This window comes from Capsella rubella, unplaced genomic scaffold, assembly GCF_000375325.1.
Source record: "Capsella rubella cultivar Monte Gargano unplaced genomic scaffold, Caprub1_0 scaffold_4, whole genome shotgun sequence".
In the NCBI taxonomy this organism is placed as follows: domain Eukaryota; kingdom Viridiplantae; phylum Streptophyta; class Magnoliopsida; order Brassicales; family Brassicaceae; genus Capsella; species Capsella rubella.
In genome coordinates this window covers 11,817,747-11,841,441 of record NW_006238920.1, presented here as the reverse complement: position 1 = coordinate 11,841,441, position 23,695 = coordinate 11,817,747, and the positions used below count along the sequence as shown (strand labels likewise).

Below are 23,695 nucleotides of genomic sequence, written 5' to 3'. Positions count from 1 at the left end.
GGTAAAATACACTTTTGGAGATATCAGAGCAAATGATCAATTTGATTGATCTTTCAAGCTACATTATACAATACCTCAAAAGCTTTTCTTTTTTGAAAATGGTGCAAATACTTTTTTAGAGACACACATTTTCTTCTAAGCCAAATCATTCAAAGATGAAACGCATAAGAAGTCGTACTGATTTCATTTTCTCACCCTTCTTATCATACAAAGGCACAGATCGAATCCCCGGTCTTAATTCTGAAACAGGCAAGCATGTTTGTCCCCCAAAATCATCCTTCTCCGACATATCATACTCTCTTACTTCGATCCTAAGTAATGCTAGCTCTGGAACGGTCAGTGGGAAACTGAATTCCTCATCCCAAATTGGATACCAATTGTCTTCGATTATTTTCGTCTTCTTTTTCGCGTTATCTGCTGGTACACCCACTATAAACATCTACAAAGCTCATAAGTCAGCAAATCTAATAAGCTCTTTGAGAAATTTAAAGATTGTTACAAAAAGAGACCTTGTGAAAATTGATATTACCTTAGTGTAGAAATCAGGAGGAGAGTATGCATCAAAGTGAGTGTGACTGAAGTCCATACGCCATCCATCTCCCATATATACTTTCACCTGTTGTAAAAACCGCAGCAAAAAGATAAGACTAATGAAAATTGAAATGTAACTGCATGTTATAAATATATGTAGAGGTTGTTGTTTGCTTGCCTTTAACGTTTCTTTCACAGGGAGTTTCTTCCTTGGGTCAAAGACTTCGTCACGAAACCCTTTCTTCATCAAGAAGTTTGGTTTCTTGACATAGCCACATCCTCCATTGGCTCTAAACATGCCGTGCATCAACCACAGAGATTTCCCATATCCCTATTATCACCAAAATGTTTTATTATTTGTTATACAAAGATTTGTCAAGCATTTTATGTATAAAGGTTATATCCATAGCGAGATGTATAAATTTAAGCCTTTTTGTGTAGTTTGTTACCTGCATGTTGAATGCAATCATTTGCGCTCCATGAGTCCAACCGATAAGCGGTTTGTAGTTTGAGGAGTTAAATCTTGTCCCTTTTGGGTATATCCGAAGCAAATTCCGTTGTGTAAACCTAGAAAACATATAGAGATCAAGTTGCAACCCGAGCATTTAAAGGGTTAGGATGGCATATGAATTAGTATTACCTTACAACATCCTGACTATTGGATGAACAAGTCCTGTCAAGTTCCTGTTCGCTTAAACTCAAACGTCTCACTTTATCAACCACAGCTTTCATCTCTTCTTTCACCGCTCCCTTTGGTTTCCCGGCATGAATTGTGATCAACCGTTTGTATGCCGGTTTCTGATCTTCACTAGCTTCTTCATCTTCTTGATCACTATCACTCTAATTCAAAACACAAAACTATATTATAAAACAACAAACAATGTGTGTGAACTTTTTCTGAAATGAATTAAGTTCCTTTATTGTTTACCTTGCTTTCACAATCTTGGTCAAATAACATACTCTCTAGTGTCTGAACCTCCTCTGTTCTAGGTGTTTCGTCCTCGGACGATGGAGATACATTATTATCCTTCTGTTTAACAATCGGGTTCCTCGATTCAAGATACTCTTTAGGCGGTTTTGTTGAGATGATTATCCGATGAAGCAGTGAAGCAGGAGAAGGAAACTCCTCCAAGCTATCTGATTCAGGGTAATACAACATCTGCCCAAAAATCTGCGTAGCCATCTAAAGAAAGAAAGGAAAATACCGGAAAAAAGATTCATAAAACATCAAGATCAAACTGATTGATTCACAAGACAGATCAATATATGCATTACCTCAGCAACTTTGGCTTGAAGATCAGATGTAAGATGATCCTCTAAAGTGATGATAACCGGATAAGGTGAGCTAGAAAACGCGTAATCTCTTATCGATTTTAAGCATTTGATCAGCGGTACAGGCGTTGTAAGCGTTCTAAAGAATCAAGAAAACGGTGGTTTCTGAAAATCTTTTTTCAATAAAAAAGAAGGAACCAGAAGAAGAACAAGGCTTATTACATATACCATACCTTCCGTGAAGGACATTGATATCTGTTCCAGTAGAGTTAGGCCAAAGATCAAGCTCGATGACTCGTACACCTCTTTGCAAGGCTTTGATGACAGGGACTTCGCTGCAATCGCTGCTTAGTTGATTACCCGTAAGATACGAATTGTGTCCTGTGTATATAAAGTAATGTGACAATGGAGCTGTCATGTCTTGATGCACCTGTTTCAAAAGACACACATATTTGTAAACCAAAGTTTCCATTTTTTAATTGGTGGGCATAGATAAAGGTTTCGCATTTTCAATCTTACGTGAGGTGTAATGGGAGGATTGAGATCGTCGTAAAAGAGGAAATTGAAGAAATCGTCGAGATCAAGGCCGTGACGCGTAAAACGCGTGACGTGGTGTCTCCGTCGTATAACCTCGTCGATCAACTGTTGAGCCTCCGCGACGGTGGTTCCTGTATCACCTTGATGGTCATCGAGGAAAGAACAGAGCTGCTCTGCGCCCATTACGCCAGAGGATCCGTCTCCGTCACTTGAATCCCCGTCGACGCTTCCTCCTCCTCCTCCGCCACCGACGGCGAATTGGCAGAAAGCGTCACGGACGTCGTCGGTAGGTGTGACTTCGTTGATCTTGAACTTACGGTTGAAACATTTGAACATTTTGTAATTGTAACTACCGCTGTCGTTATTATACGACTCTGTTTTCTTCTCCTTCCCCATTGTTAGAAAAAATCGAAAGTTTCAAAATTTTCGATTTTTTGAAATTAGGGTTTGTGTCTTCGAATCCAGGAATGGTTTGGATTGTTCGTGGAATTCGAAGAACTGAGATTTGGGGATTGAGAAGATTGAGGAGAAAGAAGAAGATGAGTTTCCTATAAAAGAGGAGGCTTTGAAGCGGGATCGTTTGTCTCTCTTTTTTAATTTTTTTCCGAACTCCTTTTGAATAATTTGTTTTTTTCCTATTTTTTTATTTTTTTCCTTTTTTTCCTAAAAGCAAAAGTCAATTTCTTTTTTATATTACGTATCATTTTTTTCATTTTCTTAAGGAAGAAAAAGAGATATATATTAAAATTACTAATAAGAGAAATTCTTAATTTTAGTCTTGGTTCTTTAATTTAGTAAAGATCCTTCTTTTTTCTAACACTTTTCATGTGAAATTTTGTATTTAGTCTAAGAATAAGATTTTCATTCTGTTATATGCCCAAAAGTATTACATGACATTACTATGTTTGGATTTTGGAGAGTCTCTTCTTTGTCTTTTCTTCAGTAGTTTATGAATTATGATTCATCATCAGCCTTTTTAGAAGTTATGCATATGTGTGATGTTTATTTATAAAAATTAGTCTAGAAACCATATTCATAATTCGAAATCATGCATACTTCGTCTAGATCACGTCGACTTTGGATCTGACTTATAGAAATTTTCTTCTTCTTTTTTTGTTTCATAAAAAATTGGTGGGTTGAGTTGCCTTGTAGTAAGATTTTGTCTAGGTTATTTGAATGTTTCAGAATATGCAATGCATGTATTCTAGACTGAGAGCGTCAATGACGATTCTTCGGGTGATATCTCGCCTAATTTAGTCTTTTTTTGGTTATGGTAGGTAAATTTAGTTTTGTTCAGTGCTTCCAAACATTTTCATTTGGTCATATGCAAAAAGTATGAGATGCAATTACACTGTGTGAAACTGATATACAATGTAAAGAAAGACTCAACTCGGTTCTGTGACTGAAGCGCCAGCTAAACAAGTGAGAACCACAATAAAACACAAGATGATTCTTCAAGTATTTGTTTGTTTGTTTTTTTTCTTTTTGATTAAAACTTTTTTTACATGTCAGCCTTTTGAGGTTGGGATGTTTTTGAACTGTGTCCATGTAGCCTGATCGTCCCTGAGGTGTAGACACGGAAGCCATTTCTTGAGGAAACTAGTTTGATGCCTTTGTGTGTATTGGATTTGTAGAAAGTGTGGTAGCATCTATGATAGTGCTTAGGCACATGTATTGGTTTGACAAAACATGCCTTTTCGAGTTGCGGAATTGCGTGAAGATGAGAAGGAAGATGGATGACAAATTCTCCAAAGTCATCCGTAACACCTTTTACCCATTTTGATCTCTTTTTGAATCCAGTGTGACACTTGATAGCAACTGTTGCACCTATAAGATTATGCAAACAAAAAGCATTAGCTTTGGACGCAGAGTAGAGAGTGGTAAGGTTCGTGAGCTTCCAACTACAAAACACCTAACTTTTGATGTGGGATTCTAGCAGAGAATACCTGAAACAGGGGTGTTGCAAAGAACAGAACCGGTGATGACTACAGAGGAGAGTTTGTGCTCCCCATAGCCAGCCATCTCTGACATCTCCCTTATACTCCATAACTTGCCTCCAGCTGCAAATGCTCCGTTCAAGAAGAAGAAGAATAACAAGAAGCAACGGAGGATGAAGAAGCTCTCCATGTTTAAAGTATCTTCAATATGATTTGTATTCTTGAAGAATTGATGTGTGTGAAGATGATGGATTTAAGGAGAGCAAAATGGTCAACCGGTCCAACTCCATTCGACTATTCTTTGTTTTAATCTCAATGTGTTATCTCAGCTAACTACACTTTGGGGGGAAAAAGTGTAGTAGTTAGCAGGAAAGGAAGAAACAAGCCTACCATGACACACACACACACACAGAAGACTGATCTCAATTGACTTTTGTGGGTTTGGTCAGTAAGCACTAAGCCACCATTTGGTTAAAGGATTTGTTGACCAAAACCACATTTTCTCACCTTTAAATAGGCCTCCAAATTTTAGCATTTGACATCTTTACGGCCCATTTAGCTTTCCGAGTTCTGACTGGTCGATACAGAGTCCGTACAAGTTCCAACCAAAAAACATCGTTTGGTCCAAAAGGAGAAAGCCTGCTGACTTTCAAATCTTTGCGTTGACTGAGAAAGAAAACAAAAAAGTCAACCAAAACATATTACTCAAATTGATTATCTCCCCTAATATATCTTGTCAATAGATGCACTCAATCAAACTCTTGAGACGTTTTGTTCTTATCTTCTGTTTAAGTGCCAACTTTATGAATTTCTGTATACTAATTATTTCCAAAGACAATGTGAATAGATGAAGTATAAGGTTTAAGATGGTTTCACAGGGAACAGTGAGATAATCTTAACACAGGATCAGATTTTATTTACTGAGAGAGGTAAACAATGCAAGAGAAGGAGTTTTGGTTAGTCTTATTACAACAATTTTGGAATTGGAGGTTGAAGAATTTACAGTTACAGAAAATGTCAAATCAGAGGATATAGAGAGAGGGAGATGGTTCAAGCATCATCTGCATCACTTCCACCAATATGCCTTCCATGGCTACTCACCCAATAGTTGCTCCCATCAGGACCTGATATCTTAAACCTGCGACAACATGTGTTAAAAATCAAACCCGGTGTTCTTGAAACTCAAGTCCTGATATGTTTGGAAATATAACCTTTCAAGAACAGATTTCCCTTCTTTGTACTTCTGATTCTTCTCATGAGCAGTCTCCTGGTAAACAGAACACACAACTTAAAAGTTATAACTAACCCCGAAAATTCGAACAAGGATAGGTTCTTGTGACAACAGTTGATGTCTGTCTAGCTTACATATCTCCAGCCAACGATTGATCCACAAGAGACACAGAAAATGTCAGCCACAGTATGTTTACCAGTCATCATCAGTCTTTCTTCAGTCTCTCCAATTGAAACATTGGCACTAGATCATCATCAGAAAAGCCAGGCCAATTTAACAAGTATTGGATGATCATCATTCATGAGGTGCCTTAGAAACAAGAAACACTTACACCTTATTGAAGAGATAAGCTTTGCCATGCTTGCAGTGAAAAGACTGAGCAACACACAAGAAACAGGTCTTAACTCAAGAAACAACAAATGCAGAATAATCAGGGAAAGCTCAGTAGCAATAGGTGACTAAATCATCAGGTCAAGGAGAGCTCAATGTTCACAGCTATAGTTTGAATTAAACAACCAATGAAATCATTAGCTGCTTAATGGCAAATGTGAACCATAACTTCTACAATGTAGCAACACAAAATTCAAAATTCTGAAAGTGTTTTAAGGTCTCATAAATTACAATTGTGCTCAATACCATGACCAAAGCTTATCAACACACAACCACATCTTTTCTAGAGAATTATCTGATGATCATAAAATTCACTCAAATATGAGAAGCATGCAGAACAACAACAACAACAAAAACAGATTAACCACAAAAAACATAAGAATAATCTCCAGAAGAAAAAGAAAAAGTCAAGAATAGAGAAAAGGGACAAAACCTTGGAGATAATGTCTTCATATGTAGCAAGATGGGTCTTACAGTGTTTGCAGCTATAGATCTTCCCTTCAAGATTCACAACAAACAGCCTCCCCATCTTGAATCAAAATCAAGAACTCAAAATCTGCTTGAACAGAGTTTTCGATCTCAACAAGAAAAATCTTTTTTGTTTAGAAAGAAAACAATCCGAGACAGAGAACAATTCAGACACTTTCCTCTGTATAGACACGAATCAAAACTTGATCGGGTCGAATTTGGTGATGTTATGCAGTTGAGCAAAAAGAAATAATGTATATGGATGGGGAAGGTATAACGTCTTTTCTCAATTATTCACTTTTTTTTTTTAATTTTTCACTTTTTTTTTTTTTTTTTTTTCTCTCTTCTTCTTCAGCCCAGAAAAGTGGAACAACGTGTACTCTTCACCAATTGCGTTTTTCTATATTCATGTATATTTTATTGCTTTCTTACACTTTCTTACACTTTCTTTATACCCTTGTCTATTCATTTCAAGATTTTCTTGTAACTGTAATTCACTTTCATCTCTATATATTTGTGTTGTATAAAAAGTAAACAAATATTTACATGTACTACATGTATAACTAGTCTAGTAGTAATCATGCAAATTGAAACTGCATTTGATAATAATCATTACTTGACAATAGTCTTCTGACTCTTCTCCCTTGTATTATTAATTATCAAGCAAAATATGATATCTTTATTTTTCTTTTTTTTTGGCTACGATAACATATCTTATCTTTACCAACAACACAAAAATCATATATTGTATTGTCTCAAGTATACGACAGACAGAATTGTTTGTTGTAAATAAAAATTCAATACAAGCCATTATTTGGTGATGGTATAATAATTTGATAATCATTAAAAAAAATTGATGTATCTTCGCGGTTATATTAAAAGTATAAACAATGAATGCTTATTAGATATTAATTCCGTGTAAGCCACACTAGCTACCTCTAAGCCTAACAGGGTTGCTCTCACTAGTTACACCATTGGTCTAGGTTCAATCAGAAGGATGGATATGCTATGTATGACTAATGACTTCATCCGATTTTGGTTTGTTTCAAAAGATAGACGAAAAGAATGATATGTATGGTAAGGGGATCCACGTACTCATATGGGAACGATTAATAGATAATTTGTAGGATTTTCTCATTTCACTTGGAAAAGATTATTATTGGCTTGACATATTTGTAGCTAGCATTGTTTTGAAGAATCTTGTCACGAATCAATTGAGATTACTGGTGATGAGTAATGCAAGTATACAACTATAGCTAGTACGTAATAGTGTAATACTATATTATCACATCAAACAAGTATTAAAGAATAACAAGTGATAGTAAACCTTGCAGCGAACAATCAACTCAACGAAGCTGCTATAGCTATACACACAAGATCAACATATATATAGCGGCTTTAAACGATTGATACGATAAACCAGTTGCAACAATACCAAACAACCTCTTTTGTGATACATTATACAGTTTTTAAAAGTATAATTATATTTCAATAGAATAAATAGATAGATAGTCTCATTTCAGAAATTACTTAATTGCTAAAGGAGGCGAGGAAGCTGATGGGGCCTTTGCCGGTAAAGGCCGCCTGAAGACCAAAGATGAGAAATGCGACCATGGCGAGACGAGAGTGCTTTATCTCCGCCAGCTTCAAGGTATCCAACTTCTCAGGGTCAGCCGCAAGTCCCAACGGGTCAAAATACCCACCCGGGTAAATCCTTTTCTCCGGCTCCAGCTCAGCGTTACGTTGGAACTCGATGTACCCGACCACTAACACCTCTATCCATATCAAAGTCGTCAGCGAGAACGGCAATGGTTGTCCCAAATACGACGATCCTTCCACCAATTCCACCTAAGTCGAACCAAACCAGAAATGCATCAATCCAAAACCCAACTTCAACTTCATTACAATAAGAACGACATAGGAATTTTTATATTTGATAAAACCGCATATTAAATCTAGCTAGACTTTTTGGTTTCAAATCTGCATGCATGTTTTGAGAGTTGCATATATATTTATTTTGGCCTGATTTTATTCCACATATTATACTTTTTTCTATATAACAAATTTTGATTAAATTCCAATGAGTGACGGAGGATTGTCCACGTGTAAAATAATGTTAGTGACGAAAAACATGTGTACCTTTCCGGCGTCTTGCCATGCGATCCCAGTGAGAGCCTCGACGGCGATGGCGCCAAGAGTACCAAGCATAGCCCACCTTCCATGGATCAGCTCACATTCTCTGAACCGTTGGATCCCGAAGACTTCAGTGTACGGCTGAAACGGCGTCGGTTGGATCTCCGAGGAGTCTTGAATGACCCCGATGATATCACCAGCCACGTTCTTGGCAAGGTTTTGGTCAAGACCGTCGAAATCGTACTGAAGATACTCAGCCGGTTTACCTAAACCGAAAGGGTCGAACCCACGGTCTCCGATCATCGATCCGTCCAACCATTCAGGCGGGTTTGCACCGGGGAACCAGACTAGTCTGTCTCCGTCGTTTTGGACCTGCTTTGACTTCTTGGGCGGTGGAGCGGGTTTCTTTTTTCCGAAACTAAACCCCCCGATGGCTTGAACCCTCCCGGTTCCAGGTCTAGGATCTTGAATCCGGATCCCAAAGATACCCGAGGCTGCGGCTGCAGTGGTGGTAGCCATATTGAGTTTAATTGGTGTGATACTGGTTAGAGACTGATGATTCCAATGTTATAACATATAGGTTTTTTTTATTTTTAAGGAATAATAATAACGTTATGTTTTATATGTGATGGTAAATGTAAGAAGCCTTATCTCAGCGTTATCTCCTGTGATTGGTCTCTCTCTTTACCCTTTTTTCTTTTTGTGGTGTCGCTACTTTCTAATGACGTTGCCTTCTCTCTTTCGTCCTTTTGGTAGGTGTCTGCATTTAAGGTATTTTCTTTCTTTTGTTTTCTTTTGTTTTTTAGGATTTCTTTTGTCCATTTCACAAATTAGAAAAATATTTTGGTCCCAGTTGAAGTTTTGTCCCCCTTAAAGCCCATTTATAAAAGCCCATTAATCGACTACATTTATAATGGAGACTAGTCCTATACAAACTCTACAGTCTACATAAATATAAGATTTACACCGAAACTTCAAAATGCCTCCTAAACCGTGTTTTTTTTTTTTTTTCGCAATTTTTGTCTAGAGTCCAAAATTATAGAACTTTGGCTTTGGTACATTTAGGCCAATATTTTTGGCTTTGAGTGTGTGTTTAGTTTATCAAATAGAATATCTTAATTTGAGTGATTTTCAAAACATATAGGTTTCGGTTTGCATTTTTCATTTTCATACAATTCAATACGATAAAACTATAGAAGGTAAAACTGACTAACTGGAGCTAAAATGCCTCTCAGCTTTCAAACCGGTGTTTGGTTCGAGTAACATAAACCGAATTGGTGTCTATTTCTTCATATACTTGGTAAGGTTTTGTTTTAGACATCCCCACAGACTAAAAGTTATAAACACGATAGGAGAGAAAGTTAGAGTTTGCAATAGAAAGTTAGAAAGACGATAAGATTATTGAAAAATTCAGTGAAGTTGATGAGGACTTGATGTTTCATACAATTCACAAAAGACTTGATCTTATTCGATTATTAAAAATATTGAGATATAGTATTTGGTTAATGCAAAATATCTAGAATGTAAAGTTAAGATCATGATCTAAAAAGGTTGCTTTACGGTTTCTTTTTATAGATTTTGGTGACGTATAAACAAATCCACGCGGACATATCCCAAACTGTATGTTCTAATGCTTACAAAATTTACAAAACATATTTTAAAACCAAAAATAATACAAACATAAACATACAAACAAAACGGTAAGACAAAAATAAGAAGATGCCTTGGGCTTCTTTTTGCATTGATGAAATTTGGATTATTATTTACAAATCGCCCTAACTAATCTAATGTTAAAGCTAAACAACTGCCAATTCATCTGAGTTGTCTCATAACATTAAAGAAGCATATAGGTTATACAAATCTCCATTCCCTGATCTCTTCCTTCCGCTTTGGATCCTTCTGTTAACCAAATAAACAATTATCAGCAAAAGGGCTCTCAACTTATACGTCCATTGTATCAACTCGCTAATTAATAATACTAGGTCACTAATAAAAACACACTTATAGAAATCAGTCTTATTCAAGAAAAGAATAAGAATATATATACTAGTATACTACGGTCTACGTAAGCAAGAAAATTCAAGAAGAGGATGAGATTAGGATGGATGATGGTTACCTGAAACTTAAAAAGCGAAGGAGTTGATGGGTCAACGCCGAACGAAAGGCAGAAGTAACAAGTTACATTTATACGTCGCTTAGTTTTATATTTGTATTTACATGTTGAAGTATGTGTATACATATATATTTACAAGTATATTTTGATTCGATCCTGAAAAAAATGCGTCTCTACTTGAGTCTCTCTTGTTGTAGGATCTTTTGATATCTCGGGTACACGTTTTTACAAGCCGAAACCTGAAAAAATGGAGATCCATCAAAAACACACTTAAACAAGTTTTCTCGTTGGATATAAAAATAATAACTATAAACGGAAAAGAGGATCGATGGATAAGATTTGTCTCTATGAGTCATGAAGCATGCGTGAGGTGTGACGTGTTATGTCGGATTTTTATAATTATAATATGTTATTATCATTATAAAAAAGAAAGACAAATAAAATTTGGTTACATGCCACACGGTTTCCACACGAGATTCTAACCTATAAAACTTTTTTTTTGGGCAAAACTATATATAAGAAAGTCTAAACTCAACTTCAAAATTTTGTTTTTCTGTTACTTTCATCCAAAAACCTTCTAACCATAAATGGAGTATTTCCTAACCAAACTAGTTGGAAAGACAAGTCTCATCGAGTTTCTAGAATCCCAAAAAGGACCAAATGTGTGAAACTGTGTTTAATGTTCAAACATTGACTCATACATTCACATGCTATCTCTGACCGAGTCTGATTACGATATCTTAGTGTGCAGGGTAAAAAAATCAAAGAATCTATAGTGCATCCTAGATTTGAAAAAAATATATATGATAATAATGCAACTTGGTATTATTGGCCCTATCTTTCAATGTAATCAATCAATCAATATATCGAAATTAAATAGTAAAATAATAAATTTATGTAACGGCGGAATCAACAACGGAAGAAGAAGAAGAAGTGAACTTACAGCTTCAATGTCGATTTTGAAGACGAGAAGCTTTTTTCTTTCTCTACAACTTGTTCGATAAGCAACAACGATGTGACCTATGGCTAAAACCGACGAGCAGAGAAACAGAGCCACTTCCGCCGCTCTGAAGTAGTTTCCTCCGCCGTCTCCGATCTGTGGCTCGCCGAATACAAACGCCGCTTTTAACGAAACGTAGATTAGAGATAAAACTGAGCAGATCATTGTTATTGTCAGATACGGTCCTCTAGACAGTTTTGGTCCATCACAGAGTCCATAAACACCTGTTTGCACGGAAAAAAATCAAACTAAAGGAATGAGTTTTCTATATCTTCAGAAACAGAGCACTTGCTCTGTTTTTATGGGTTTTTGTAAAGTATGAATCTTTTTGTACTCACAGAGTATAACAGCGGATCTAATGATAGAGATCAAGGGAATATCGATGAGGGAGTGACGGAAATCGTAGTTGGTGAGATGAGAAGAGAGATTCGCCGGCGGAGAGAGGCGGTGGAGGAGAGCGGAAGGGAGAAGAGCATCGGCGACGGCGAGGAAGATCGGAGCAGAGACGAGGAGAAAGGAAAGGAACATTGTGAACAAAACGAAGACAGTTTTGATTCCTCTCCATAGAGATGACCAAAGCTTTCTGGTTTTACTAATCTCTTCTTTGCTAAAACCCATCGAATCAATCAGATGTACAGAGAGGATTTGCTTAAGAGAAGCTGGGAGGTGTTTCGCAGACTTTAGAAAGGGTTTTTAAAAGGCGGACGAAACAAAGTGACGATGACGAGGACGATGATGCTTTGATCAATACTAAAGGGATTAATTTATAATAATAATGATTTTTCCACGTTGGACTTTGGAATATTTAGTTCAATATAGAATTATCATTGGATTCATTTGGTACATTTTACCTTTCTATATGATCATAATTATTAAATTTAATATTCTTTCCAAACATAAGTCTCTAGTAATCTTTAATATATGTTTTTTTTTTTATCAATTTTATTTTCTTTTCTATGTAAATCAATTATATTTATTTTTAAAAGATTGGGGGATGAAGCAAAGTTAAATTGTAATTGATCTATCCATAGTTTTTCATAGATAACTACTATATATATTGTTAAAATTTAGTATGATTATTTAGATGAATGTAGGATTTTTTGTTTTTTTGGGTTTAGTATGCTGATTCTATGTCTTTATAATTATACTAAATAATATATGTGTGTCTTATTATTAATAATTATTATTATTATTATAAGAAGAAGACACACATACAAAAAGTTATTAGTTCATTTTGATAAAAAAAAAAAGTTTTAGTACAAATCATTTTTTTTTGGACAAATCATTTTTTTTGGACAAATCATTTTTTTTTGGACAAATCAATTTTTTTTTGTATAATACAAATCATATATACTAGAAGGTCAATGACGCAAAATGAGATGATGGACAATTGATGCTGATCCAATATTGTAGGTTACATTTACATATAAATACTACATGTATATATTGGAAATTTCCTCCTTCTAGTTTATTATTTCTAGAAAACAAAAGAAAAATGTTTCGATAGAAACTTCCTAGTCATGGAGTCCTTTTGACTGGCGGCATATCATCCTAGAGCTGACTATTATGAATTTTGTTGTATAATATATAACGGTAAAACCTAAATATAGCGTGAAGCATTATAAACCAAACTCAATAATTGGAACATTTCGTTTTCTACTATATAATTTCTTTGTTTTTGTTTGTATATACACAATGAAATCGTTTTCTAAAAGTCAAGCCCATAACGCCGAAGGAAATGAACCGAGACTCGTCGAACACAAACAACACATACGGGAATGGAGGAACCGACCGATTTAAGCCATGTGACCACATGCATGCGGATGCGGCCGTTTATTTTATTAACCTTACGTGAATATATATATAGGCGTTATACTTTTATGTTTCTTTTTATACTTTTGTTTCTTTGTGTATCTGATTTTTATCGAATCCAATTTTTTATAACTATTTTATGTTGATTGAGATCTTAAACAGTTTCTCGTCTAATGCTGCTACCAAATCTGAAGATTGGAATGTATTATTTTGAGGTTTTGACTATTGAGCAAAAAAACTTTACGAAATTTCGATAAATAGGATAGCATCTAAGAGCATGTCCAATGCTAAAATTGTAAACAAAATTTCTTAGCATTATTGTAGTAAAAAAAGTACAAGTTTTGAAGTTAAAACTTTTTTGAAAATGAAAATAAATATATGCCTCCAATGGTAGAGTTCTAAATTAAAGTTCTTAAGATTATTTTTGAAAAACTTGTTTTATACAAACTTGATATACAAGAAATGACACAGACCATAGAGTTGGTGTTGTTGGTGATCTCGGCTTGTGGGTGTTGCTCTCGGCTTGTTGGTGTAGAACAGAAACTGAAAGAAGAACAGCAATTCAAAGACAGAAACCAAACAAGAACATAACTCAAAACCAAACTCAAACTCAAACTCAAAGAAGAGCATAACAGAACCTCAAAGAAGAACATATTCAAAGAAGAACAGAACACAAACTCAAACAAGAACAGAACAAGAAGCTGAAGCAAACATTGAAACCGGTTACATTAAACAGAAACTGAAGTAAGAACTCAAAGTACAGAAACTGAATAGATGAACTCTATATCATACCACACACAACCGATTCATAATCAATTTATTAGTTAGCTAAACTCTAACGAGATTTCAAAAAAAAAGCTACGGGGAAACCAAATACATACAACAGTTCACAAGTGAAGAAAATTAAACTAAACAAAATCAAATAACAGATCTTTCTTCCATTCATAATCAATTCACTAATAATGACAGATGATTGAGCTAATAGCAGAAGCATTAATTATCCGTACTAGGAAAGAGATCTATCAACAAAATAAAACGAATGAAGCCATCGTAGCAAACCCAGATTTTTTATCAACAAAATACAAAAAATAATTTTCAAATCCCTAATTGAAAAAACAAACGAAATCAAACGATCGATTCAAAGAATCGTACGGTCGTACCTATCTGTTTCTCGATTCTGTGTTCTTTAGTTTGCCCATCGGCGACGAGAAGAGAGTGAGAGAGATATCGAGAGAGTGATCGTTGTTTCGACAAGAGAACGAGAGAGAGATATGAGTGTTTTTATTTGTTTGCAAGTCTTTCATGGGTTTTTTTTTCCCAAACTCAAGCCAGTCACAATTAAACACGTTTCAATAAGAAACACACACAAAAACTGTTAGCAAGAGACATTTCTTACACTAATTATGATTATTGATTTATTTTTTGGTACTTTATTCCTAAGAAATAGCTTAACATACTTGGGTTGGACATGGTCTAATATTTTTTTTATTTTATTTTCTCCCAAAACTTAGTTCGTTTTTGTTTTCCACCAGAACATTCTAAATCAGGTTTAGTGACTACTATTCTTACCTGGAATGTATAATTATCAAAATGTAGTATATGTGCTAATTGTCTCTTTTGTGTTGTGTAGCAACGGTCAGATTTGCATATCAATAACTAGAGTAGGACCATCCAAATAATGATTTTTTACAACTTTGAAAAGAAATACGGCTAAGCTGAAAGTCAAGTCAAGACATTTTAGCCACCAAAAATTATATGCACTCTACACTTATTAAAAAGCTTTTTCCATTATTTATTATGCGCCACCAGATTAGTGGCACAATTAGAAACCTCAACAGAATAAAAAAGAATAGACTTTAAAATAACTAGAAAATAAACTGTTCTAATCAAATAATATATGTTGGCAAATCTGATTATTACATATTTTTGCTTAGAACTGTTATATTAGAATTATATGCCCAACATAATACATTTTTCTGAACTAAAGACGGAAACAAGCGCATTTAGTAAAATCATCTGGATATGTTTTACAAACACTCGGTTATAATTAGACCCATTACAAGCCCACTAATGGAAGCCCGAACCAATTGACGCAAATTTAGCGCTGTCGGAATTTGTTTTCGCTCGTTCGCCTTCTAGTTCTCCATCCTCCGATCTGCTGGGGCGTCACGTGCTTCATCAATGGCGGCACGATCCCTGTGGAGAACCCGCACAAAGCTCCTCGTCGTCGGTACCGCCTTATGCGGTGGTTCTGGCGCCGCCTTCGTTGCTACCTCCGAAGACCCATCAACCACGCTCAAGCTTTGCACCTCCATCCCCGTCCGTCTCTACCGTAATACCGTAACCGCCGCCTCTATAGCTTTCGGTACGGCCAATAGAAAAAACCCCATAAAAGGATAATACTTTACATGGTTTGTTTTGCTGCAGTGCCTAAATATCACTTTTAAAAAAAAAAATTGATTTTGATCTGTGCTTTTGATTAATTTGGTAGTGAGATTGGCTGGCACGAATTGTGTTGGAAAGCTTTAGGCATGTAGAAGCAAACGTTAATTACATTTAGTTACGTTTTGTCTATGGCGTTTGGTTGATATTTCCATGTGATCAGTCGATCTCTTAATTGTTTTCAATTCCTGACAATTGGGATTGCAATTGTTGTCTTAATTTATATGACTTATAGCCATTTTCTTGCTTAGATGCGTTTGCGACTACTTAAGAATTAACGATATTTTGTTGTTTGTGTTGTGTTAGATTATGAGTACTCATTGTTGGGGTTGGCTGAGGGAAGCAATGAGAGGGCTAAGGTCAAACATGAAGTCCACCTGAGGTCAGCTCAAAAGCTTCAAGAGCTTTGTTTTAAAAATGGAGGAATCTATATCAAGCTTGGCCAGCATATAGGACAACTAGTATGTAAAGCTAATCTTCTTTCTGTGCCATTGAATGTCTGAACTCCGAAGTTAAGAAATTAATATGTTCATGTTAAGAAAACCAATGGGTGTTAACAGTTTCTTGTTTCAAGGAATATCTTGTGCCCGAAGAGTATGTCCGTACTATGAGGGAGTCCATGTTGAACAAATGCCCTGTTTCTTCTTATGAGCAAGTATGTGAGGTTTTCAAGAAAGAGATTGGAGAGATGCCAGACAAAGTATGTGCTTTTTTATAGTCCTATCTTCATGTATCTAACCAGAGTCTTAACACTTTAGTTACGACTATCTCTATTGGCTTTTCAATTTGGCTGTCGTATTTGATCTGCAGGTATTTGCTGAGTTTGACCCTGTTCCAATTGCAAGTGCTTCCCTTGCTCAAGTTCATGTTGCTCGCACCCATGATGGAAAGAAAGTTGCTGTCAAGGTACATTTGTTTTTACTTTTACTATATATGATGCGGAAGGACAAGTTTTTATAAATACTAAATCAAAGATGTGGACTTATTGAGAGTAAGCTTGTATTTATTCTATTATGCTTTTGAATATTTTTCTGCAGGTTCAACATGCGCACATGACAGACACGGCAGCTGCGGACACTGCGGCTGTGGGAATATTAGTGAATACCTTGCACCGGATATTCCCATCATTTGACTACAGGTGCAGCCACTTTCTAATTTCTGTACACAATTCATATAGTGTGAGCCTCTTGCAACTAGCTTATACTGGCTCATGTATGCAGGTGGTTGTTAGACGAAATGAGTGAAAGCTTACCAAAGGTTGGTGTCTTTAGTTGAATCACAAGTCATAGCGTATATAGTTTTCTTTAAAAGGTTTATAGAGTTAAATATGTTTATCTGAATATTATATTCATCTTCGGCTAACTACTTTCATCTTTTTTCAATAATATCTGAGGACTTTCATTATTGATCAATGTATTTGTCACCGTTAATGGTTTCTATTTCGAATCATTTTCGTATAGTCGTCATTGAGTTTTTGCTGTCACTGGTTTGATAATTTAATTGGTCTATTTTTATTAATGTAATTTTCATCAGGAACTAGATTTTATGGTTGAGGCAAAAAACAGTGAGAAATGTCTGGATAATTTTAGGAAGCTGTCTCCCCATATTGCAGAGTATGTTTATGCGCCAACAATCTATTGGAATTTGAGTACCTCTAAGTTGTTGACAATGGAGTTCATGGAAGGTGCTCAAGTGAATGATGTAGCTAAGATCAGAAAGCTTGGGATGCAGCCCTATGAAGTATCAAAGCTAGTAAGCTGTTTTATCTTTGATCCTTAAGATATCAAGCATTTTTTAATTCATTTTAATAGTACCCAATTGAAAAGAAAATAGTAATTGCCTTTCAAGTAAGAGTTTGGTGATTCCATAGCTTTGTAATAACTTGTAAACTACTATGAAGAAACAAACTTTGAGATGCTTTAAACTCTTTTGTTTTGCAGGTGAGTCAAGCTTTTGCAGAAATGATGTTTAAACATGGGTTTGTGCATTGTGACCCACACGCTGCCAATTTGATTGTTCGTCCAGATCCTTCTGGTAAAAGGAACATATATGGCAAGAGAAAACCACAATTAGTGCTTCTTGACCATGGCTTGTACAAGGAGCTTGACTTCAACACAAGATTCCACTATGCTTCACTGTGGAAAGCATTGGTTTTCTCAGATGCAAAAGCCATTAAAGAACATAGCACGAAATTAGGCGCTGGAGATGATCTCTATGTGCTATTCGCTGGAATTCTTACAATGAGACCATGGAAGCAAGTCATTGACACATCTGTGGATCATTTAGTCATCCAGGGCAGCAAAGAAGATGTATCAGAGCTGCAGATGTATGCATCACAGTACTTCTCCGAAATCTCAGAGCTTCTCAGGAGATTGCCACGGGTGATCCTTCTGATGCTGAAAACAAACGACTGTCTCAGGTCGGTTAACAATGAACTGATGCAAGGATCGTCGCTGGAGTCGTTCTTGATCATAGGGAAAGTATCTTCCCAAGCGGTTTTAGAGGCAAAGAGGTCTGAAAAGAAATCGTTGATGAAATGGCTGAAGGTATGGCTTGAAGGATTCTCTGTTGAAGCAAGGCTTTGGGTAATGCAATTTGCACTTTGGGTCTTACAAGTCAGAAAATCATTAACCCTATAATATAAGATGTCACAAATTGATTAAAACGTTGCAGCCAATTTATATTTTACACACCTCTTATTCTTTGGTAAATGGGTTTCAAGGTTAAGATTTATCATTCTTTGTATACACAGGCTGTTCTGTACCAATAAATCAACTTTTATACACTATATGAGATTTGTGTTATTTGTATACTGGAAGAACAAATTACTTATATAAATCCTTATTATCTTCTTGCTTTTCGTCAATTTAACCATGTAATAGAGAACCTTATTATAAAATTTGACCCGTAATCAAATCAAATTGAACCGAGATAGTACGGATTGGTTCGGTTAAATCGAGAAAACCTTAATTATGCAGTGGCCATCATCATCTACTCTGTTCTGTCTTTTCGATTTCGACAACACTCGAGTTTGTGTCTTTTTCTCAGCCGCGACTCCTCTCTGTCTCCGCGACTCCTCTCTGTCTCCACGGCTCTATAACCTCCCTCCCGATCAAGAGTTACATTTTCTCCGGTAAAGTCTCAACCTTTCTCCGTCTATCAGTTCAGTTTGTGTGTGGTTTCGAAATCCCAGATAGAAATTGAGTGCCTTTCGAAATCGCAGAAGCACATTGTTAAGATTCGATTGATGGGTCTCTTGGGTTTATGATATGTAATCGATTTCTCTTGATTTGATATATACATATGGTCGAAAGAAGCTGTGATTTTTGATATTTGGGGGTTTCTCAGTTTTTTTTTGTTTGAAAAGCTTACAGACACATTTGTTTGAATTAGTCTTTTATTTTTGTAGATGGAAGAGAGTGATGCTGTTCCAAAACCAGTTGTTGTCGACCCTCCATTGTACGACGAAGCTCCTCCATCGACTACTCAGCGCCGGCTGGTGGTGAACGCCGCCGATGTGGCTCCCCCGGGAGAAAATCATCTCATTCAGCGGATTCAAAGAGCTCTTGTGGAACTGCGTGAGTTGAGAAATCAGTTTAATGCCATTCTTAGAGAATTAGAAATCGAAGGTGCGTGTGTTGTTGCTCTTCTCTATCTTCATTGTATTTTCTTTGTTTTAAACAAAAATAAAATAAAATAAACAGTTTTGATGATAATGCAGTGGGAGAAGAAGAAGAGCAAGCGGAATCATCAGTGGAGGATCCAGAGGACTCTGATTCTTAGTTTTTTTTTTCTTTCTCTCTTGTCTAAAGAATTCTTAGTTTGTTTATTAGACATGTTTTGGTTACTCATTCCAAGTACCTATTCAATCGTGATTTCTTTGAAGTGAATTAGCTTTGTTACTCTACCCTCGAAGCCACCCATGTCTTAACAGATGAAGAAGTCAAACTGAAAATACAAAGAGAAATTAAACTTTATTTACACGTAAGAAAAAATACATTCCACGGAACATGCTATGTTGTTGTCTCTCTTAAATATTTTCCCTTGGCAATGGTTCTTGCAAGTATCACATAATGGCCGAGAAAGATTACAGTTGCGAAGAGTTTGAACCTTCCTCCCCCTTCGATAGAAATTTTGACCAGGCTTCATATATGGGTTTACACCAATTAAGCATTGAATATGAAAAATGGTGTAGCACTCTTTGCACCAGTAAAACACTTTCGTGTTCGTATCTTTTAAATTACATTCGCACACCTCACACCAATCTTTCTCACATACTTCACGATATGACAACGTGAGAAAATGTGAGTCATACTTATATCTTGCTTTGTATGGTAAGGTAACACACTTGAAACATACAATAAAATCGCATTTGATGCAATTTAATTGTCTTCGACATTCTGTTTCGCATACATGACATATAACTTTTACTTCTTGCTCTAAAGCTAGGAACAAAGGATCCTCATGACTGTTGTAATCAAACGGCTCAGAAATTGAAGCACACCTTACATCTAGATAGAAAGAGCATTCCTCTATGCGACACTCATAGACAAAGCCACCACATTCATAACCACAAGCATTGCATGTGAAATGACCGAACTTATATTCACTAGAATCCTCCAATTTAAGTGGATGAGGATGTAATGCATGTTGAATTATACGGGGAGTCTTAGCGCATTTTTCATGGAGAATGAACTCACACTCCATACAAGAATAGAAGTTACCTTCATAGATAGGAAGGACACACGCTTGACAAAAGTTATTTTCTTCATAAAATATATTTACCATGAGTCTGAGATGATGGTCATGAAGAAAATAAAGTATCACTCCTTCAGATATCATCTCGAACGGCATGGCATCTTGTGTAATATCATCTTCTTCTGGTACACCTTCGAGTTCTTTTCCATCCCACACACCCTTCCCAGTAGCACATATTGGATGAACAACATAAGCACTACACTTGTCACAAGTATATGCACCATAATCAATGTTAATACTTTGACGACAAACTCCACAAGACCACCATGTTTTGGATGGAAGAGAAAGAGTGAAGGAGATACGATGGTTGTGACGTGATATTTTGATGATGTGTGGGTGATTCATACAATCATTATGAGCCACAAAATTGCATCTGAAACAAACGTAAGTGGGATAATTTTTTCTCAACAAACCACAAACGTTACAAGTTAAGGAGGTTTGTCTCGGGAAAAAGGTGAGAGGATGGACATGGTTTTTAGGTGGGTCTAGAACAAAGGGTATTGATTTCATCGCACAGACTGAATGCATATAAGCCTGACATATGGTACAATGATAAACCAAGGATTTTGCTTTTCTTCCACAACATAAACACTCAACATCGCGAGCTTCACACGGATGAAAAGAAAGTTGAAGAATATGGTCAGAATGGTAAGGGTGTTTGATTTTAAGAGGAGACTGGACACACTCTCTATGGAATTTTTCATCACAATAGTTACAGAAGTAATAGTCTGTGCTGAAATTTGAGCCTTGGCATATGTCGCATCCACCATTGGCATCAAATTTTTCATTGTTGCACCAAAACAAAGGGACTACATAATGATAATAATTATCATCATGGTCAGTTGTTTTTGGAAAGACGTACTCAGGGGAAGAATTGAGCGTAAATGTGGTTGGATGGAGGAGATACGACAAGTCATCCCATCGCATATTAGGGCATACAAAAAGAGGTTGTAAAGAAAGGTCATCGGAGGAGGTTGGGGACTGTGTTTGGGGTATGGGACAATATTTGGGGTGATGGTATACCAAAACTAGTTTACCATCTTTTTCCACCTCATGAAATCCACCGTTTGATTCCATCTCACTCTCTCTTTGTTTACTATAATTCTATTAGAGGCTTTAATGAAAAAAAGATTGTTATTACAGGATGCCAAGTTGTTAACAATTTTTCACTATAAATACATAAATTTGATTCCAGAAGTGTTCTTCTCTACTTTTGATTATTGTATACTTAACTTGAAAACATGGTGGAATTTATTTCTGTTTTTTTTTTTTTTGCTTTTTAGTGGTGATAATGTTTTTTTACATGCAAATAAAGAATCAAATTTGCTTATGTTTTGAATATAGTTTTCGTCATTTCTGAAATTTGGTGACTTTCAAGATTCTATATTCGTGATCAGTTATCGAGCCTTTATGAACTCAAACAAGAAATACGAAAAGAAAATCTAAGGTTTGAATTGGAAAGTAGAACAACCGAACCAACACCAAATTGCAATTTGCAAACCGTTTCTAAGTTGTAAAGAAGATAGAGAATAAGTAGTGGATCGGTTGTGTAACACTGATGTGGAACTAATTAAGATAAGAAGAAAATCTAAGGTTTCAATGTATTAAGCTATGATGTGGAACTAAAATACGGAAAATATATGGTTTCAGTGTCTCTTACTTACGAAGAAAAGTAAGTGTTGGATTTAGCTAGGTTTGGCCACTTTTTACTTATTCACCTTATCTTGTTCTTACCACAACCTTACATATTTTGAAGTGACGAGACAAACTGTGTCAGTGTTCCTTCTCACTGCTAAAGCTAATTTGTATGGTTGATCTTTGTCCTGTGGTTTGAGTATTTTTTTCTGGATGTTTTGTTTGTGTTTCCTGCGGTTTGAACCAAGGTGTCAAAAGTGGAGTTACCCTTTTGGATAGCTCATGATTTACATTTGAGACAGGCTGTATCCATTAACCTGCCTCCCTGTTTTGACCAAAAGTAAGAGATCTTCCTGCTTTCTTTCTCTGTGTTTATTTAATCTGTGAACATAGTTACAGATAGAACGATTGTAATCCTGGTCTCGACTGCGTTTAAGATGATCAGATACAAGGAGACACTGACAAAAGTATACACTGCAGCTTACATAACATTTTCCATTTGCAAATTATATAACTTTCGGGATGAGAAAATATAAAACAACACAAATTAGGTTCTCCTATTTGCTTATTACGTTTAGAGAAACGAATACATTTTAATAGAAGTGATGCATCAGAAAATGTGACATTTATTGATATTGATTGAAACTAAAACCTAACCATGTGGCCATTCGTGTTTTTGAATGGCTTTTGGCAGATTTGGCTATCGGAATTGGTTCGTTTTGTCGTTATAAGAAAATAAATTATAGAGAGAAGGGTACGTAGGACCAAAAGTGCAATAAAGTTGTGTTCTTTGTTGTAATGGAAGAACAAAGTTAACTGGGAGGAAACGTCGTGATTTCACTGTGGTGCTTTTGAATTTTGATATTGGTAGTGCCCAGGTTCCGGGAACCAAATTCTCTGATCTTGGTACCAAAAAAATATATCTTGCTGATTAGCTAAAGCAAAGTTTCTTAGAGATTCTTGTTGTTTGTTGATTTGTTCTCTAATAAGAATCTAAACACTCTTGTAATGGTTTAACGTCATAAAAAGAAGCTAAACATGGATTTCAGATATTTTTGCATGCTAATAATAAAAATATCTGTAACGAATAAAAGGAAAAACTCTATAAAAAGTGGTTTTACTAGTAGTAACGCTGACTGACCAAATCAAAAGGCAAATTTAGACAAGAAACACATGAGTCATGAGATCATGCGTATTGGGGAATTTGGTTCTTTCCTACACCAACCGTGGCAAGTCGTACACCATATACCTTTTTCATTATTTTATTCATCATAATCCCTTTATAATTCAACTAAAGTGATAAATATCTCAAGATATTTCTACAAATAAAGAGAGAAGAGAATCACAGATCCTTATCTCTCTCTCTCTCTCTCTCTCCCATTTGTTTTTTTAATAAAAATCCAAAGAAAAGTGCATGAAAAGCTCTGTACTTTATT

General features: G+C 35.8%; 8 protein-coding genes and 1 long non-coding RNA gene across 10 annotated transcripts; 2 read left to right on the top strand and 7 right to left on the bottom strand.

Annotated features, from left to right (window-relative positions):
* Positions 1-101: 101 nt before the first annotated feature.
* LOC17889381 (phosphoinositide phospholipase C 6) lies at positions 102-2,916 on the bottom strand. Its single transcript, XM_006295422.2, has 9 exons — positions 2,323-2,916; positions 2,037-2,233; positions 1,807-1,942; positions 1,460-1,714; positions 1,172-1,371; positions 981-1,098; positions 710-862; positions 530-616; positions 102-439 (listed from the first exon to the last, which is right to left on the bottom strand). The coding sequence occupies exons 1-9, from the start codon at positions 2,734-2,736 to the stop codon at positions 146-148; spliced, it is 1,854 nt and encodes a 617-aa protein (XP_006295484.1). The 5' UTR covers positions 2,737-2,916; the 3' UTR covers positions 102-145.
* A 739-nt stretch (positions 2,917-3,655) lies between these two features.
* Positions 3,656-4,538, bottom strand: LOC17890405. Its single transcript, XM_006295054.2, has 2 exons — positions 4,287-4,538; positions 3,656-4,167 (listed from the first exon to the last, which is right to left on the bottom strand). The coding sequence occupies exons 1-2, from the start codon at positions 4,465-4,467 to the stop codon at positions 3,842-3,844; spliced, it is 507 nt and encodes a 168-aa protein (XP_006295116.1). The 5' UTR covers positions 4,468-4,538; the 3' UTR covers positions 3,656-3,841.
* Positions 4,539-5,167: 629 nt separating this feature from the next.
* LOC17888019 (protein yippee-like) lies at positions 5,168-6,665 on the bottom strand. The gene is made up of 5 exons (XM_006295167.2): positions 6,332-6,665; positions 5,840-5,883; positions 5,643-5,751; positions 5,489-5,544; positions 5,168-5,415 (listed from the first exon to the last, which is right to left on the bottom strand). The coding sequence occupies exons 1-5, from the start codon at positions 6,425-6,427 to the stop codon at positions 5,328-5,330; spliced, it is 393 nt and encodes a 130-aa protein (XP_006295229.1). The 5' UTR covers positions 6,428-6,665; the 3' UTR covers positions 5,168-5,327.
* Positions 6,666-7,733: 1,068 nt separating this feature from the next.
* Positions 7,734-9,158, bottom strand: LOC17888357 (chlorophyll a-b binding protein CP29.3, chloroplastic). The gene is made up of 2 exons (XM_006294709.2): positions 8,506-9,158; positions 7,734-8,214 (listed from the first exon to the last, which is right to left on the bottom strand). Exons 1-2 carry the CDS (start codon positions 9,016-9,018, stop codon positions 7,897-7,899), a joined length of 831 nt encoding a protein of 276 aa, XP_006294771.1. The 5' UTR covers positions 9,019-9,158; the 3' UTR covers positions 7,734-7,896.
* A 1,040-nt stretch (positions 9,159-10,198) lies between these two features.
* Positions 10,199-12,375, bottom strand: LOC17889948. Its single transcript, XM_006294931.2, has 4 exons — positions 11,951-12,375; positions 11,556-11,836; positions 10,616-10,851; positions 10,199-10,398 (listed from the first exon to the last, which is right to left on the bottom strand). The coding sequence occupies exons 1-3, from the start codon at positions 12,228-12,230 to the stop codon at positions 10,786-10,788; spliced, it is 627 nt and encodes a 208-aa protein (XP_006294993.1). The 5' UTR covers positions 12,231-12,375; the 3' UTR covers positions 10,199-10,398; positions 10,616-10,785.
* A 1,318-nt stretch (positions 12,376-13,693) lies between these two features.
* LOC111831171 lies at positions 13,694-14,891 on the bottom strand. Its single transcript, XR_002834394.1, has 3 exons — positions 14,585-14,891; positions 13,898-13,967; positions 13,694-13,711 (listed from the first exon to the last, which is right to left on the bottom strand). It is a non-coding gene; the product is annotated as an uncharacterized LOC111831171 (long non-coding RNA).
* A 598-nt stretch (positions 14,892-15,489) lies between these two features.
* Positions 15,490-18,676, top strand: LOC17889293 (putative ABC1 protein At2g40090). The gene is made up of 8 exons (XM_006293903.2): positions 15,490-15,789; positions 16,173-16,327; positions 16,441-16,566; positions 16,677-16,772; positions 16,904-17,004; positions 17,087-17,123; positions 17,400-17,618; positions 17,807-18,676. The coding sequence occupies exons 1-8, from the start codon at positions 15,606-15,608 to the stop codon at positions 18,503-18,505; spliced, it is 1,617 nt and encodes a 538-aa protein (XP_006293965.1). The 5' UTR covers positions 15,490-15,605; the 3' UTR covers positions 18,506-18,676.
* Positions 18,677-18,832: 156 nt separating this feature from the next.
* Positions 18,833-19,773, top strand: LOC17890524. 2 transcript variants are annotated; one of them, XM_023784873.1, is made up of 3 exons: positions 18,833-18,999; positions 19,260-19,495; positions 19,588-19,773. In XM_023784873.1, the coding sequence occupies exons 2-3, from the start codon at positions 19,276-19,278 to the stop codon at positions 19,647-19,649; spliced, it is 282 nt and encodes a 93-aa protein (XP_023640641.1). In that variant the 5' UTR covers positions 18,833-18,999; positions 19,260-19,275; the 3' UTR covers positions 19,650-19,773. The 2 variants fall into 2 exon arrangements, with proteins under 2 accessions (XP_023640641.1, XP_006295321.1); XM_006295259.2 differs by having other exon boundaries at positions 18,839-18,999; positions 19,276-19,495.
* A 71-nt stretch (positions 19,774-19,844) lies between these two features.
* LOC17889319 lies at positions 19,845-21,701 on the bottom strand. Its single transcript, XM_006293786.1, has one exon. It carries the CDS (start codon positions 21,699-21,701, stop codon positions 19,845-19,847), a length of 1,857 nt encoding a protein of 618 aa, XP_006293848.1.
* Positions 21,702-23,695: the final 1,994 nt, after the last annotated feature.